Raw genomic sequence first — 18,463 nt, forward strand, 5'->3', positions numbered from 1 at the left:
TTTTACAATCTACACATTACTGGTATAATTATTGATATCTGAAATAGAAAAAAAAAATCAAACTGAAAACCTCATGAAGATTTATCACACACTATATATATTTATCTAATTTTAGAAATCTATGTTATCAACACTGAACTTGGTGTAACTGTATTTCAAAGGCAGTCTGATGGCATGATCACAGTGTAAGCCACGATTTAGATGGTTAATTTGTCACTTGTATATCAAAGGCACAACATAAGCTAAGGAAGACTTTAACTGTTTGTAAAAAGGCTGGTATACTGCAGGACCACCTAAGATCTCATGTTTGCCGTAAGTGTCAGTTACTAACAAAGAAATTATTGTATGCACTCACATGGATCATCTCCAGAGTAGTTTAAATTAAAAATCAGGAGTTACCTTTAATTCAGGATCATACTCCTTTTGGTTTAATACATCTGTATAGCGCTAGGCAAATCTGGAATGATACAGTTGTGATACTTGTGCTATATGCAACTTATTGGCTCAACTCACATATTGGGTAGACATTCATAAAATCTATTGTTTTGTATATATTTCTTTAAGATTTTAGGGTTCTGTGAACTCAAAAAGATAAGTCAGGAATACTAAAAATTTCACAGTAATATGTAGGTAATTTTTACGTGAAGAAACTTATGCAGCAGAAGGTGGCACCATAGGCAATTAAACCCTACTCCTCAAATAACTTCCAAAAGCAGGTCAAAGCTGAAGAAACACAAAGAAGAGGACTTCAAGAACAAAGGAGATTCTAGGACAGGTTAAATGTCCGTGTGTAAATAAGACAAGTGGTTAAGAAAACAAGCTTCGGATGATCATATAAATCCTGTTTAAGCACTGGAGAGCAGCTCAGGACTTGAACGTCACCAGCCCAGGCAGGAACTCAGGACCCTAAGCAAGTCACTAATGGCCAATTAATGGTCACTGAAAAACAACACAACTTCAAGCACTGTGAAAAGACTGCTTTACATTAAGAACAGAAGCAGCAGCTAAGCTTACATGATTTAATTAAAAAACAAATGCTTCTAAGACACAAAGCAGCTATTTACTCAATGACCTAGCTGATCTGTAGATGACAAGTAGATAATTCCTAGCTACATTAGATGAAGCAATAGGTTTAACTATGAGAGGCCTACATAGGCAGGTGTCTATATGACTCACAAGTCCGTAACATTGGCACCTGTATTCTGGAATGTCTGAACATGACATTATGAAGAATAGGACTTGAGAGGAGCTTTACTTTTCCCTGAAAGACTATCAATTTTCCATCCAAAGCACTACCAACTACATACAACACGTCTCAGAGAAGAATATCTAAACTGTTTTGTAACACTTCCAAGCCTGCATGAATACAAATACCAGTTATACCCTTTCCTAGTCCTCTGCAGCCTCCTGTCTTCTGTGAGCTTTAAAAAGATTGTCACTGGTAGTTTTACGATTGAGTCTTGAATTTGCTTCTAAAGTTAGGAATTTCAATGTTCAGAGGGCAGCCATCTGGTTTCCCATCTTAAGAGGAAGCTTTAGTCTTGCACCATAAGACATGCATAGTCTCATGAAAATAAATTGAAGCCTGAAGAATCTGAAACTAAACACATCTACTCTGGCTATTAGTGAAACGTGGAAGAGACAGATAATCATTTATGCCAAAGGAGCAGACCCAGGTTTGAGTGGAGAACTGTTTAACAAGATCGGCTCAGAAAAAAAATGAAAAGCTCATGATAATTTACACAGTAAGTCATGTATCATTCTGAAGGATTCCAGAAGCTCACCATAGGATAAAATACAGCAGTATAGAGGATCATCAGACATCTTTTTCAGTAACAGAGAACTCATAGCGTCTGCTGTCTCTTTTGGTACCAAAGACAACACAGCATAAATAAGTAACTTGAAAAATGCATGGTTGAGGTTTCTTTCAAGGTGTTTCAATAGGGACATATTGAAATAACAACTGACATACTCAAAGAAAAATCCAGAGTACTTCAGGGAGGGCTTATTCTCATAAAATAATAATAATAATAGAATACGTAACCTAAATTAAAAGAAAGAAAATGGCTTTATGATTTGGAAAATGTCTGTTCTCAGGTAACGTAAGGGGTTCTGAGCATAAGAGCCTATACTTGGTTGCACGAGGTTCAATATTTTCTAAAGGAAAATATAAAGCACCCTTATGAGTTCTACAATATCTTGAGGAAAACAAGTAATTAGAGAAGATCATTTACAACCCAAAATTTCTTCACTCTAAATTTTGATTGATGAAAATCATTCCTTCACTCTGTCTTTTCTCATAGCACATTCAGATAATGAAAAAATAGCCTATTTCCAGTAAAACAGTAAATAAAATGTTTTACACATTACTTACCCGTTTTCATTTCCAACAACCGTTTTTTCTTCTGTTGCCTCTCTTGTTTTTCTTTTTCTGCTTTATCCTTAGCTATTTTAGCACGCCTCTGTTTTTCTTCTGCTTCCCGTCTTCTCATATTCTCCTTTATTGCTTGCTATGAAAAGAATATAGAGCTCCATTAAAACTGAATTCTTAGCAAAAATAAAGCTGAACCTTAAAAACAAAGAAAAAAGCTTTAAAATCAAATCTCCTAAATAACCTTAATTTATCAAGCCAAATATATATTTTACATTCCATATTTAGTATATTTTATTCAGAAAAGTAAGCAAATTCAGAACAAATACATTAAAAGTATACTAATTAGCCCCAAATGGGGGTGATAAATTCAGAAAAAACTGTAGCTTAAGAATATACACCTTAATATAGGAAGAATTCAAACTATCTAAGCCACCTCCTTTTACAAAACTTTGTTACTATTCATATTTCTAAAATAGTTTCAACATTTATTCTTTCTCATGCTGCCACTTTTCCCAGCAAAATGAAGCTGCTCGAGTGATTTAGCTGTATATTTTTCTTACTCTTATCCACATATGCATTAATGTGCTGGGTTTATAAGTTTTTGTCTTCTGGTTAATACCCGTACAACACTGTTTATTTTGAACTATAAATAAGCATCCCAAAGCTTCCAATGAAAGCAAAACAGAACTAAGAGTTTCACAGTTCTTAAATCACTATTTTGCGTATTCAGACATTAAGTAAAAAAACTTCCAATAATTTTTAACAAAGCTATTTTATGATTACCTTTTCATTACTTTGGTATTTGCTATACACACTGGTAAATTCTCAGTGCTTTTCTGTGGCTTGCATTAAACGTAAAGTGCCATGCGCTTATTCTTTATTGCTGAAAGCTTCTCTTTTTGGAATGCAGTTATACACATAATCTCATCTTTCACAACACTTCTCAAAGTGTCCTCTGCTACAAAACGGCTAACATCTTAATAAGGTCTGAGACAGAGGCTGAGGCTGTACTTTTGCAAGGATAATTAATGTCTCATATTGGTTTCAGTGGGAAAATGGCCAGCCTGCACTCAGCAAAAAAAAAAAAAAAATCTAAGAATGGATTGGAAAGTACTATAAAGCACAGACGAATGTGGATTATAGTAAGATTTGCACAGGTGCTGTGTCTAACATCAATGCAGTAGATAGTGACCAAAGGAAGGAAAAAAAAACCCACACATAAATCTTGTGAGGAAATACCTGTCTCTGATAACTGAAGAAGAATAAGCTTTCAATCATGAAATATAACAACGAAATAAAACAATGAAATACAACAACGAAATGTCCATATGAGGACAGGCTGAGAGAGTTGGGCTTGTTCAGCCTGCAGAAGGAAAGGCTCCGAGGACACCTTATAGTGACCTTCCAGCACCTGAAGGGGGCCTACAGGAAAGCTGGAATGGGGCTATTTGTAAAGGCTTGTGGGGATAGGACCGGGGCAATGGGTATAATCTGGAGAGAGGCAGATTTAGGCTTGATATAAGGAAGAGTGGTGAGACACTGGAACAGGTTGCCACGGGAAGTTGTGGCTGCCCCATCCCTGGAGGTGTTCAAGGCCAGGTTGGATGGGGCCTTGGGCAGCCTCATCTAGTGGGATGTCCCTCCCCATGGCAGGGAGGCTGGAACTAGAGCATCTTTAAGGTCCCTTCCAACCCAAACTATTCTATGATTCTATGAAATGGCCTTCTTAAACAAAGAAAACCTGTACTTCTGCAATGTCTTCACCACATTCGTCTCTCAATTTTCTTGATACCATGGGAGGGTGTGAGAAGCCTACTAGAAAATGCTGGAATTGTGGATTAACAAATCAACAAATTTTAACAAATTATTTGCCAATTTTCAGACTGGGCATTCTGTAACATTAACTGCTGGACAAAACTCAAAGGGGACTTGAGCACAAGTAGAATTTTGGCAGAAATTGCACACTTTCCTAGAGAGTGACCAAGGAAATTTCCACTTTAAATCTACTTTTCCCCCTCAAATAATAGCAGTAGGACTGTATGTAAATTATCAACTTTGCTTAACAACAAGGAAGACTGAACTTCACTTTCCCACACCTACTGAGTATTTAAGTAGTCTTCTGGAGTTTTTAAGACTCCACCGATTTTTCAGCACTAAGTTTAAAAGTCTTTTAAACCAAGTTTTATAGGATGCTAACCAGCTTCTGTTTCTGTCAGCAATCAAGACCAATGCTAAACAATTCCCCAAATCAGACCTTAGGTGTCTCATGCTAGGCATGTCAAAGAACTTTTTGAAAAAGTATAAAAACTGAGCAGCTACTCAGTATTATTTTTAGTGTCATCGAATGATAAGTGGTTTCATGCCTTACCTACCCACTGTTTTTTCATACAGCCTTCAAAACTGTGCTCTGCAAGACAGAATTATTAATTTTCCTCAAGGTTTCTTCCCTCATGCTCATCAATAATATCTAACTATTTCAAAGCATTAATTAATCTATCTTTATAACACTGCAGTGAAGCAGGGGCTAGTATCAGTGCTGGTTTTACAGACAGAGCAAAGAAATATGGGGAATTTAAGGTAAAATATAACCACTACTTTGCATGTCCAATTCAAGATGAGCTTAAGCATTCAGAATTCTTATTCTACAGCATTTAAATTGCAGATAGGGTTTAAACAACTGAAATTAAAGTCATACAACTTTTTCATAACATTTAGCACTTTAGAAACCAGAGTCCTGAGTTTCAAATTAGGCACTGAGCAAGTTAGGAAAATATAATCAATGCCCATGTTGAAAAGTCTGGCATATGTAAACTGCCAAGCAAAGTTACTCTGATCGAAGGCTAGTCCTAATTTTTTAGCTGTTAAACTCTGAAGTAACAGAGGCTTGGTAATCTTTACACGTTCCAATATGCTTGCTAATTATGGGTTTCATTTTAAGTCCTTTCCTCAAAATAGATGGATGTAGGAATTTCAAAACTCTTTCTCAGTATCTACAAAAGATGTATTTTTTTCCTATCTACACCCTTAGACCTATCTGAAAACATTTAAAATAAAACCCCAAACCTAAGTAAAATCACATTGGAAAGAGTGGAAAATGTGACAATTTTGAATAAGTATGTTACAATGATAAGTGTCAGGCTATAGTAAGGAGTAGATGGCAGAATAACCAATTAAATCTTTCTAAAGATCAATAGGCATGAGCTGGATCACTGCTTCAGACTTTGCGACAAAGCTTATGCTCAGATAACATTCCTGCAGGAGCGTAGCCAGCAAATTAAGCTATGTAATCATAGGTAGCCAGATGTGACACAAGTCACCTTTTCCAAGTTATCCGAATGAATAAATTCACACACAACCTGCCTTTTTATTCCTCCATTTCTTCATTAATAGTTGCTTACCAGCCAAGTGTTCAGAATCCAAGTGAAAAAAAATTACTTTTACAAGGAAATCTTAAGAAAACCTCAAACAACTGAAACCAACCACAACCTCCACACGTGATCAACAATCTCTCCCTGTCCCTCTAATTTTACCAAATCTGTACAAAGTTATAAATCACTAAGATTAGCAATCCCCACTAATCCTAAATAAGACCTCTGTTAAAGTGTTCAAATTTACATAGGCATCAGCTTTTGCCAAGTGAAGGATATACTAGTCTTGAGTATGTATTCTGACATATAACATCAAATTAATAATCCTTCTTTCAGAAGAAGTACATTGACAATGGTAAAGAAAACTGCAGTATTTTGGAGAAGAGCAGACTATCCTCAAATTTGCTAAGATAACCGTTTATAGTTATATGTAAACAGCTCCAAACGTATAAAGAAATATCCTGCTGAGAAATTTCTGCCTCACTTTTCAGAAAGGTTTTTTGTTAAAACTCTCAAATTATGTTTCGGTAGAACTGGGCTGGGGGAAGAACCCTTACTATTAAAATATGCAAGCATAATGAAAATGCATTTGGTCTGAAAAAATACCTAAAGAAAGATAAAATTACATTTCCAAAATACCTCAAGCTTTTATGATGAGCTAGTATGTGCAAACATTAGCATACACAATGCAGATGCTGCCCTGTGATAGAAAGAAAGAGCTAACATCCACATTTGTGACTGATTTAGATGACACTAAGGCAAAGGTCTGCTAACTGTGAGTTTGAATTATGCTCATAACTATATTCTGAGCTCTATAAAAAAGGACCTACCAGGATCGGCCTACTGTCTGCTTCTCAAATATAATTCAAATATTTAAAATAATAATAAAATAATAATTTTTAGCCCCTCTCCCAACACACAATCCTTTTTAAAGGGAAAAGAAGAAAGCAAGCATTTAAAACATGTAAAACAAAGTCCTAAACAATTTCACAAAAATTAAAGTTCCTTAGAAAAAAAACTGAGTTTCATGAAAAAATGCTGATTTCTTAATCCAGAACAAGGAGCTCTGAGTTTCCAGAGCAGGGAACCTGCTTACAGATGTAAACTTTGACACTGATCAAGTGCTGCAGGGAAACGAAAAATGAAACAAAATAAAATCTTTAGTCTGGATTTTGCATGGGAAGAGCACATATTATAAATACAGAATATTTGTTAGAACATTTGTTTTTAAGTAAATAACAAGCATCCTTTAAACAGAAAATGCACTTATATTTAAAAAATACAAGAGTTTCAGATTTTTTCCCTTCACATTATAAGAAGCTCAATTCTAAATTACATTCTTCATTACTAGGAATTTCCAATACTTTCTGAAAAATAATCCACAAATAATAATTCAAAACTCTATTATACTTAGGATATCATATGAATTTAGGATGTGCAAAATAAAATTTCTGGTATCAGTTACCATTAAAGGAGGAAAGAAAAGTAATTTTAGTTTGTTGAGTAACTGTAAGATTAAAAAAATAATTTCTAATAAATATTAGGCATTAAATAAATAGAGTGTACCATGAACATTGTCCTGAAGTTGTTTAAGTCCGTTAAAAACTCTTCCACTGAAACTTTCTTCAGATCAATGGCATAATATCCCATCACATTCTGATAGATTTTTTCCATGTTCTCATGCATCCGTGAAACCTTCTGAACATCTTCTTTGGCATGAACTAGAAAGCTGTATGCTGCTGTTAAGGCTGCAAGAATACTCATTGAATCCAGTCAAATCCATAGTTTTTACTTAAAGTTAATGTCTATTTCATACACATTTTTCATTTGTATCAAAAGAAATATCAATGAATTTTTCCATGTTACATATGCTTCCTAGTATTACTGTGTACATTAGGCCTATGCATAAATCAGGTTGCTTTCATCAAATCTTCTCAGGCACTTTAAATTTAAAGAATATTCCATTAGCACATAGTTTTGTATGAAATTAAATGTATGGGACTAATCTACCTTCAAGCACCTATATATATTATTTAGTATCACTCTCTCCTTGTTGAAGCTAAAGGTCTAGGCACATAAAGTACAATTTACATGGAATTTACATACATATACCAATATCAAACCTGAATACTTAAATATAAAATATAAATATATGAAAAAATGCAGTTCCTACTAAAATTAAGGTAGAAAAAATAATAAACAACAGTGATTAAAAACTTCATATTAACAGCTTTATTTTTTTAAATGATGCTATAGCAATTGCAATGCTTTCATTCCTATTCCTGGTGGTTGCATCAGGTATTTATGCTTTTTCTAGAGTTACTTGAAATGTCAATACAATTTAATTACATTAGAGGTGAGAACAATAGAACTACAAGAGACAGAGAGAACCAAAATACTGCATAACATGAAAGAAACAAGAACAACAAAAAAACCTACGTTAATTCAAGACTTTTGATAATACAGTACAGCAAAGAAGCTCAAAGAAGAAATACTGCGTGTAGTCATTTCCTTATGCAGGACAACCTCATAAATTGTTTACTTTAATGAAAAGGCAGTTAAACAAATATTGATGTTCCATTATTTTCATGCTGCAGGAAAGACTACAAAAACCAAGAAATGGTAATTTTACTTTTACACTCCATTGCCCAGCCAACTATTGCAAAAGATAATTTACTGCGTTTGTATACTTCATGCTACAGATACATACACTACGGTCAATTTATTGACAGGATTTTTAATCAAGTGCATTAATATGTAGACAAACAGAATTTTTGTCCACCGTGCTGTTTTAAATACACCGTAACAATTTACTGGTGGGTGACTGCTTTCACCCTTAAGCGTTTTCGCAATGCACTCGTAGTTTGTTTAGAGGCTGAATTCCATTTCAATTTCACTATTAAATATCCTCTGGTTCGTTAACATTGCTTTTAAAATACTAAGTAAGTAGTTGATGGTTTTCTTTTTGTCATTTAGGATCCATGCCATAAAGTCATACAAAAAAGTTCTCGGACACAAGCAGGAAAAGAGAAATAATGCACTTTGATAACATTCAAAATAGTAACTATGCCAGCTATTAGGTGAGTCTGTAACAACAGAACACTCTCCACTGCAAGAGTCTTGTAGAAAAGGACAAACTAAAGCCTAGAATTCAATGATCTTAAAAGATATATCTTCAATCACCCCCCGAGTACTTAATTTCAGACTTTCTCTTCTTCTGACAAAGCTCCTTAGCCAGTCTGAGCTTCTTTTCCTGTCTCAACTGACTTCGTGAGATGCAGCTCATGAGTACCTTCAAGCTGCTGGAGCTGACTGGCCAGCAATGAGAATTGCTAGACAGCACAATGAGGATTGATGTTGCTGGCCCACTTTAATTCCATATCAATTTGAATCTTTCTCCTCTACTTAGCTTTGAAGACTCACAAAGTTTACAGGAAAATGCGGTCCAGGTTCAAGTTTCTTTAAAATTACTAAGGACGTTAAAAAGCTATTGTTGGGACAGCGAGGAAAGTGTATGAGAGGTTAGTATGTAACAGCTGCCCAAATACTGAATTAGAAAAGGATAATGAGAAACAAAACACAAGTTAGGACCACCAAAAGAAATGTCAGCAGTTACCAAGAGAAACAACCAAAACCCACAACAAACGAACTACATTCTTCCAAACCCCTGAAAACAACAAAGAAGGATAATAATGGAAAACAGTGAAATTGATGCTAAGGGAAACTAGGAACAAATATTTCTACATCCCACTTATTTTTGATCGCACAGTTTAGGATATTTATTATTTATAATTCTTAGATCATTATCAGAACTTAGAGAAAACACTATTTTTTGCAACTATGAGGCTGTTTATTTCCACAGAGTGTAAGGCTAAAGGAAGATTAGATAAATTTGTTTTGTTGTCAGTATGTACGAATATCACATATCAAACATTTCAGTAACTTGCTTCAGTTTTCTAGGAAGGGAAAAAACTCAGAAAAAAAGTTAAGTAATCAATAAAATGTATATTTCGTCTTGTAAATTAAAGATATGAGAGTATATATACTGAAAATAATTTAAACTCAAAATACAGGATTCCAGAAAGACGTTATACTATACAGTAACTCAATGCCAGAAGTGATGAATCCTCAGTTTTATCTTCTGTCTGGTGAATTATGGGATATCCTAAGCTCTTAGCATTCTACTGAGACTGTGCTTCAATTTAGGTATTTTTAATAAGTCTTCCTCCTTTTTTCCTTAAATCTGCCTTTTGTTAGCCAGCACTTGCTGAACTGGAGACAACAGGGAATACCACTGAGTACGGCAATCCCAGCTGTAATTACTATGAACAGGTTGATATATATGCATTATCAGCTACACAATTCACTGGCTTTGGATGAATGAAGACAGAAGTACAGCAGAGATGCAACACAGGTGGGAGGAAAAGGAAATCAAGAAGTTTGATATTTGTTAACTTTTTTTGAAGTGGCTTCACTTCACGGACTGCCTCTGTGGACTCATGGGACTACAGATGATCATTTTGCTCATTAATGGAACAGGAAAGCAATGCAGAGCTGAAATAAGTATTATCTGTGGCAAAATTACTAACTGCTCTATGTTTGGTCTTGCATATTCATGGCAGCTCTTTTCATAGTGAACTGGTTGTCTGAAGTTTATACTGATTTTAAAATATTGTGCTGTATAAAATACTAATAAAGCGCAGCATATCAAGTCAAGTGAAAGCAGATGTTACCCTAGAACAGATAACAAATGACGTCAACCTGACCGAACATTTGCTTAAAAGACCTCATATTCACCTCTTCTGACTTTTTCACAATCCCACTTACGTATAAAGTGTAGACAATCCAAAAAGAAAGAATACAAGATTAACACAAGAATACAAGATTAACAGGTGCTTAGATGTTGCACATATTTTAGCAGAATCTTCAAAATGGAACTAAGACTGCCAGTGGACCAGATAGCAACAGTCTCTATAAAAACACAGCAAGCTTTTCTAAGATTTAGAGGTCACTGCAAAACAGAATTTCAACAGCGACTCTCTTCTAGGGCCAAAAAGCGTGAAAGTTGTAGGCCTCTGTTGAGGATTTCCCACATCATGTTCTTAAGAAAATAATTGCAAAGGCCTGAAAAATAGATGTCATAGACTTCCTTTTGTATAAATATCGTAGGTTCAATGATAAAATGCTGCTGAATATAGCAGTTCAAGAAATGTTTAGATTTTTAAATGAGTACCTTCTGAAGGTTATTTGTCAAACAATACCTTTACTTTGACTCGCGCACATTCCTACTTATTGGTAACTTATAATGCTAAAACAAATTGGCATTTATTTGCACCACCAAGAGCTGGTGCATCCAGTGTAGCCCATATTTTATGAGCAAAACCAAAGCTAGCAGCAATACACTACTGAGCTCCAGACTAGATATTAAAGACCTGTACAAAGGAATTACATACTGAAATTAAATACATATTGTTTGTCAAAGTCCTGTCTCATTACCTGTCCACACAGTCAACATCTTGACCCTCTCCCAAAGAGCACTATACAATCTTTTTTCATCTAACAAGCTCAGGTTCTGTAATCTTTCCAAGCCCTTAAGATGCTAGGACATCTTACAGATTTCAGTTTGTTTATTGTTGCACAGAGGGAAGTTCAAATTATGAGGCCGATTAAGTAACTGACAGTTTAGAAGCAGCATGTAGTCTCTCCTTTGCAATTGAAATGGGTTTCACTTGAATCAGGCACTGACTTGAGTAAGTGCTGATCCTTCCTTTTCTTTTCGCAAAAAATATATTTCAATGACAAGGAAAGAGAAATAGAGAACAGATCTAAAAGAGAGGACTCTGTTCCTAGCTGAAAGGTAGCAACCAGCTTATTGTTTCTCAAGCATTAGTTCGATAAGCTTCTGTGAAAATTGCCACCAACACTACATTCAGTGGTAGGCTGAAAATTGTCAAGTGTTTCTCGGCTGCTACTTAGACTATCATGAGATGTGAGCTGGACTGACAAAGAGCATGTTAACTAAATAACTTAATTAAACTTTTAATATGCAATTTAAATACTCTCCACCAAATTTTTATTTTGAAGGTGCAGGTGTATTTTGTTCACTATATTTTTATTGAACATACCACTCACTGGATATAGTGCCCTACATCAATATCAATTCAATGTTCTCTGACTTTCCTAATTAAAGCAAACAAAAGAACTGCAATAACAACTTCTATTTCTTTTCAGCTAGTATACATAAGATGAGTGATGAACTAGCACAATTTAATATATAGGAGAAATATTCATAATTACAGACTTTGTCAATAAAAGAGTGCACCAACTGTGCATATATCTGACTTCCAAAAGAAACATAAATGCTAATCAGTTCATTAGAGGCCTTTGGGTTGTGATATTTAGCGACAGGATGTAATAGCCTGCTTGTCCATGAGCCTAATTGCACTCAGGATGAAAAATTACTTCCAACAAAGCACCATCCTTCCTTTTTCAGATTTCCTGCTGGTTTCTTTTTATGAACTGCATGCCTTTCAAGACGTCAGCATCATTCAGCTTTCCTTGTCATAGGAATAAAAGTAAAGACAGGTCCAGGCTTCATCATGCTGTGCAGGATTATCTAACCTTTACATCAAACCTTTTTTGCTTCGTAATTTATTGAAGTTCCTGTTTTTCTGAAAGTGAGCTTATTTAATTAGTGTATTCACAGACATTACTAGAAACTACACACAACTTTACTGTTCTGAAATTACTGCCTGTATGCTGGGAGAGGTAGTAGGTGAGGGCAAACTACTGTTCACAATATTTACTGATCAACATACTGTATTTCAATAGTCTAATACAATTAAATGTGCAGCATGGCTGGTTTTATCTGTAATGATTTATTTTGAGTAAAACCAAATATTCATCTCTACCTGTTTCTGACAGCAATCAATATCCAATGATTAGAGGAAACAAAGAGGAAGCTTGGTAATACTAATTCAGCTGATGCATTATTTAATTTTTATCAGACTAAACACTAGTGATTTTTCTGAGCTAAAGCTGTCTCTGGAATACTGTGTCTAATAGCTCCAAATGTACTATTTTTAGCTAACTATCTAAGCCTTATATGATATTCATTTACATTTTGAGACTCTACAACATCCTAAAAGTAAAAGCTACACTTTGTTGTGTAAAAACCTATTTCCACTACTATCTTTAACCTGCTGGATAGTATTTTATATGGGATGAACGATGGATGTTTATAAGACACAACGAATATGTTCCTAACTTTCCTCCTGTACGGCATACAAAAACGCAAGTAATTTTACTATATTTCTCAAACTTTCTTGATTTTTCCATCTTTAAAGTCCTGATACATTAAAATATCCCTGGTGCAGGAACTATTGCTACTGCTGATCATTTTCACCACACTGCCACATCAGTAGGTATATAGTACACTTTTTGAGATGGGGTGATAAAAGCAGTCAAGATAATAGTATTAGAGTATTACTGTTTTTTTTATATCAACTTAAATTTTCTGTTTACTTTTAACTATAATTGTTCTCAATTGTTCTAATACAAGGTTTTCCCTCCAGCTCTATCACTCCATAATCTTTGAAGTTCACTTGCTCTTTCGTCAGCATCTGCCAGTACCTCATTTTTGACATCAGTTTTTCCTTTTTTTCAATTGTTGATTCATATTAATCAAGAAAAAAAACCCAGCCATTCCACTTTTGACCTAAGAAATTACTACATTCTTAATACACTTTGTTGGAAGGTCCATGAAAATTCAGTCAAGCTCTACTGACTTTCTTGCCATTATCTGCATGCTATAAGAGAACTGCAAGGGATGGCTTCTCTCTTACAAAACCCGTGCTGATTCTCCCTCATCATATATCTTCCACATGTACATATATGTTAGATTTTCTTGGTAGAGGAGGCCAGGCTTACTGCTGCTATCTCAGATCATCCTTGCAGCCCTCTTAAAAAACTCAAATGCTTCTTTTAAGTATTGATTCCTCTGGTGTCTTGGGCTAACTTAGTTCATGTAAGAATCTGTAGTCAAGTAAGTTTATACTATAAAGACACCATACTGCTAGGTTGCAACATATCTCTCAAAAACACATTGAGCTGGAAATAAAAGCTAGCAACAACAACAAACAGAACAACCTCGCCAACAAAATACCAGACCTGACAGAAAATTAGTAGCAACATTGAAAGATCACAGGAAACTCAGAGTCCAGCAAAGGCCTAAAGCTAAGTTGTAAACACTTTGGTTGCATCCAGTCTACTGAAGAGGAAACAGGTCCTGCAAGTACCGCTATATCCACTTGGCCTCAGGGTTTCTTGCTACCTTTTATTAAATAGTATGAGATTAATCAAGAGAACTGTCTCCTGAGTCCCTCTGTCTTTGTACACAACAAAGAAGTCTTCCAGCTAGGTAGTGACCTAACCACTAATGCAGAGGAAAGTCCAGCCTATCTTTCTATCGGCTGTTATTTCTGTTTCAAGATGAGTCTCAGTGCCAAGCATATATGACCATCACCCGGTATGGAGGTTTAAGAATGTTTATTTCTGCTTTAAGTATCTTCATGTCACAAGGTTTTCTCACAAGAGAGACAGGCAATGAAGTTGGCTGCATGATTTGGAATAAATAGCAAGGAAAGGAATTTTGGCAAAAATATGATCGGAAACCAGTATCCACATGCTATGAATTTCACTTTTGAAGGAAGAGAACTTTTTTGGTTCTACAGTTGTGTGTACAAAAAGCATTCAGACTTGTAATGCATACATTAGAAAACAAATAAACACAAGGTGACAGATGCTTTTTTCAAAGATATTCTTACATTTAAAAAAATCATTTAAGACTAAAATGAGACTAACATTCCTGTAATAACTACTTGTCACTATGTTAAGAAACTTATACACAGTGTAAAACCTGACAGTAAGCATTTTTCTCCTCATTCTATCCACAACAGATTAATCTTTTAATTGGACTGTTCATGTATTTAGATTTTGAGGGGAAAAGAGTTATATTAAATAAAAAAATGCTACAGACTAGACAGAAGCTACAGAAATTTAAAGTTTAAGGCAATGCAGTTAAATTACTAGTATTTTTTTTAAAGGATATTGACATTTTTGCTACAAACTTATCGTGCTTATCTTCAGGAACTGGAAAAGTATGCAAATCCTTCTCAAGCTGTTGGAGTTGTCTCTCCATATGCTTCAGGCTCTTCTCCAGGTTTTCTGCTGAGACTAAAATACAGTACATTCATTCTGTTAACACCTTAAACAAGAAACATTATTTGTAAAACACATGAGTTAAATCAGCTTACTACATCTTTAGTTCTGAAATAAAAGCACACTGAAAAAATTACAATAAAAGATGAAGGGAACCCTCTCCAGTGTTCACTTGCCCTCACTTATATGTTTGCCTTATTCTGATCAAATGCACACTGAACACCGCATTTTGTTTTACTTTTATGCCTAAGGTTTTGCACTGCAACAAACAGTTTCATAACCTTAGAAATACATATGCCAGTCTGCCTCTTCTGATTAACCAAAGGACAAGTTTTGAAGCTACTCTAAGAACCACAAAGACTTCTTCAATCTCATTCTGTTAAAACAGAAAATACAAACATTTGTATGGAAAATCATGAACAAAATAAGGCCCTCAAAACATACAGAAAAGGCGCTATTAAACACCTGTGTATGAAACCTAAGACTCAAATCTCTACTCTGAAGGCAGGATGCCTAGTAAAAAACAAAAGAATTTGTCAAAGTGAAAGTGCTTGCCATGCTGGAAGCAAGTGCAAGCACTTGAAACAGTGCAGCAGAGCAAAAGAGAGACTTAGGAAAAAGAAAACAGTAGTCAGAAAATATCAAGAATTCATAGAAGGATGTAGAAAAGCTGTAAATCTTCTTTATCAGAAAAAGAAATATAACTTTTAACTATTTGAAGCAATGGAAGTCAAACACTTGATCTGTAAATAGCTGATTAAAATATCAAGACCATAAGAGTAACCTGAGGATAACCCATTTCAGCACATATTCTATCTTGGATTTATATTATTGAAATAAATTGATATTTTTTTCCTGATTGTTTATGAAATAAACATTACATTTAAATAACTTCTGAAGGACCAATATATATACATAAGAACACTGAATCTCACTCTATATAATTGATTTTATTTTCATTACTGACTTTATTTACAATATACCATACCTATAAAGGTAAAACTACCTTAATCTTCATCTAAAAAAAACCTGGAGAAAGCTTGTGGTCCTATGATGCTACTAAGATCTATAATGAATCTATGATTTCATTCTTTGAGTAAAGTTACGTGATGGAAAATATAAAATATACATACTGAACACATCTTTCTCTCATAAAAGCCTGATAGTATCCCTAAATAACTAGAATAAAATGTTTCACAGCAACTACAATCCCATTCACAGCAGAAAGGTTAACACAGCTATAAAATAATCAATGGCAACCTGTTAAAATGCTAACGTCACCGAAAAAAACCTCAAACTCTGAACAATTTGGAGGAAAACAACTTTTCTAAAAAAGAATAAAGGAATATACATGAATGTTGATATGAGAATTTATAACTCATCATTTCATTTCTAAGCAAATTTTTTAAACCTTCTGTTTACTCAGAAAAACTCTTTTCAAATTGTATGTTAGACTTGGCAGATTTTTACTTAGCAATTGGTAAGCCCACAATCACCTCCAGGTAGGTCAGTTGGCTTGTTTGAGCAGCAGAGCTAAAATAAGAAGCTGGGAATGTTGACTACAAACAGCTGTGTTTCAGTCATCACAGCTCCCAGAATTCAAGTGACATACTTACAAAATATCAGCATGATCAGTGTCAGCAAGTATATAGGTTTTAAAACAAAACAAAAATGAAAAAAACTCAACTCGCCAAAAAATCTTGTACATCAATTGCAGGTAGCAATTCTTTTATCCAGATATACAAAATCGCCAGTGTCTAGAACCGATCAACAGGTTGCATACAAAAGATTTTTGAATTCTTGTTTCCAGCGAAGCTTATTTTATTTGTATTTTATTTTCATTACTTCAGTTCTTTCGACCTTGAACAGTTATATATTCGGTCAAGACTCTTTACATCTCTACGTTGTTCTGAAGGGTTTTTTCCCCGAGTCATGTTCTTGAGTTGTTCCTGAATATAAAAGTTCAGCATTCTTTTGATTTCAGCAACGCACAACTATTACATATATTTTCCTTTAAGACTACATTTCTGGTGACAGCCTCAGGCAGAGGTTAGCTCACAATATGCTGATATTAGTTTGGTACTATCGTCTTCAAAACTTCAAATTTAGTGAAAATAGATGAAAAAAAATCTCTAAATACAAGCACCTCTTCAACAAAAACATCACACGAAACACTTGCCAACCTTCCCTCATACCCTCAAAAAAGACATGTTACAAAATCCAAAGTGACATAGAAGAATGGCAAGAGAGAAAAAAGAAAAAGTCCCTAGCCTCAATTCCTAATCCCCAGAGGGTTCAGATATAAACCCAAGCCAAACTGAAGTAAGCAACTTACATGATAATTTGGAAACAAAGGAATAATCAGGAAATAAATTTCATCTGATTTCAATAATATATTATTAGATGATTGTCCGTGAAGTAAAAATAACTTTTAGCTATCTCCATTAGGAATAAATTATATAGGTAAGAACATGCTCTGAATGTTATTGAGCCGACAAAACCAAGTTGTTCATTGACTATAATGCATGTGTGCCTGAACGCTCTCATATCCTCTGGACTCTCAATACCCCTTTTTCAAAAAGGCTTCTGATTATTATATAGGCAATAATCAGATTTCCTCACTTTCTGCCTTTCAGGTTTAAAATATCCTTGTTCTTAAAGTTTCTTCTCTTGATTCAGGTTTTCTAATACCACGATTATTCCAAAAGACTCTTAATCCGCTTCTGTTTTAAAACTTTCCTGCATAGTATTTCAGGTGATGACTCACCAGCCCTTTTAATGTTTGCATTACTATTTCTACAGTTCTACTGGAAATACCTTATCTGATTATCTTATGACGAAATATCCTTTTTTCTTGGCCAAAGGTCTTATTACAGCATCAAGATGTATGATCTTGTACTTCATACTATTGATTTTCGTTTCTTTTAGTCTGTTTCCTCAGGATCATTCAGTGATGAAAATGCAATCCCCTCCTCTCACCTAGCAAAGCTGCCTAACCTTTTGTCAGATATGCTTATTGGCTCAATACTAAGATTTTATTTTTTTTGCCAAATTCCTTGCACAGAGTAATTTATGTTTCTTCTGGTTTTTTTTTCCTAATGAATATTCTCCCATTTTACATATCAAATGGTTTCCTGAAATCAACATAGATTTCACATGTCAAAAAAAAAAATAGTCAAAGCTAGTAAATTAGTCTGCCACCAAAAAAATCTCTTTTCATTTTATGCTACTCTCATTAGCCTCTACACACTTGATTATTCGTCATTCTATAAAATTTCATATTATTAAGATCAGATAGATGTGTAAATGCCCAAATCTCTCTTTTCTTCAAGAAACCTCTGTTTCTGTAGTCACACAAAATTACTATAGCCACAGCAAAACTTGGTAAAAGTGTACTTACTAAACTCTTAGTTCCATATTTCAGTTATCTCAGAATGTAGAAACGGAAACTTGGTATTTACAATATCAGACCATGGTACTTAATTTTTTTTTTTCTTTAACA

General features: G+C 34.5%; 1 protein-coding gene across 1 annotated transcript in view; it reads right to left on the bottom strand.

The window, feature by feature from the left end:
- DIAPH3 (diaphanous related formin 3) overlaps nucleotides 1-18,463 on the bottom strand; it is a 223,510-nt gene that overhangs the window by 70,916 nt on the left and 134,131 nt on the right. The window contains exons 23-25 of the mRNA XM_054056201.1: nucleotides 14,851-14,976; nucleotides 7,309-7,472; nucleotides 2,375-2,510 (exon numbers count right to left, since the gene is read on the bottom strand). Coding sequence (XP_053912176.1) covers nucleotides 2,375-2,510; nucleotides 7,309-7,472; nucleotides 14,851-14,976 — 426 coding nt within the window. The remainder of the gene's footprint in view (nucleotides 1-2,374; nucleotides 2,511-7,308; nucleotides 7,473-14,850; nucleotides 14,977-18,463) is intronic.

This window comes from Cuculus canorus, chromosome 1 (assembly GCF_017976375.1).
Source record: "Cuculus canorus isolate bCucCan1 chromosome 1, bCucCan1.pri, whole genome shotgun sequence".
NCBI lineage: Eukaryota > Metazoa > Chordata > Aves > Cuculiformes > Cuculidae > Cuculus > Cuculus canorus.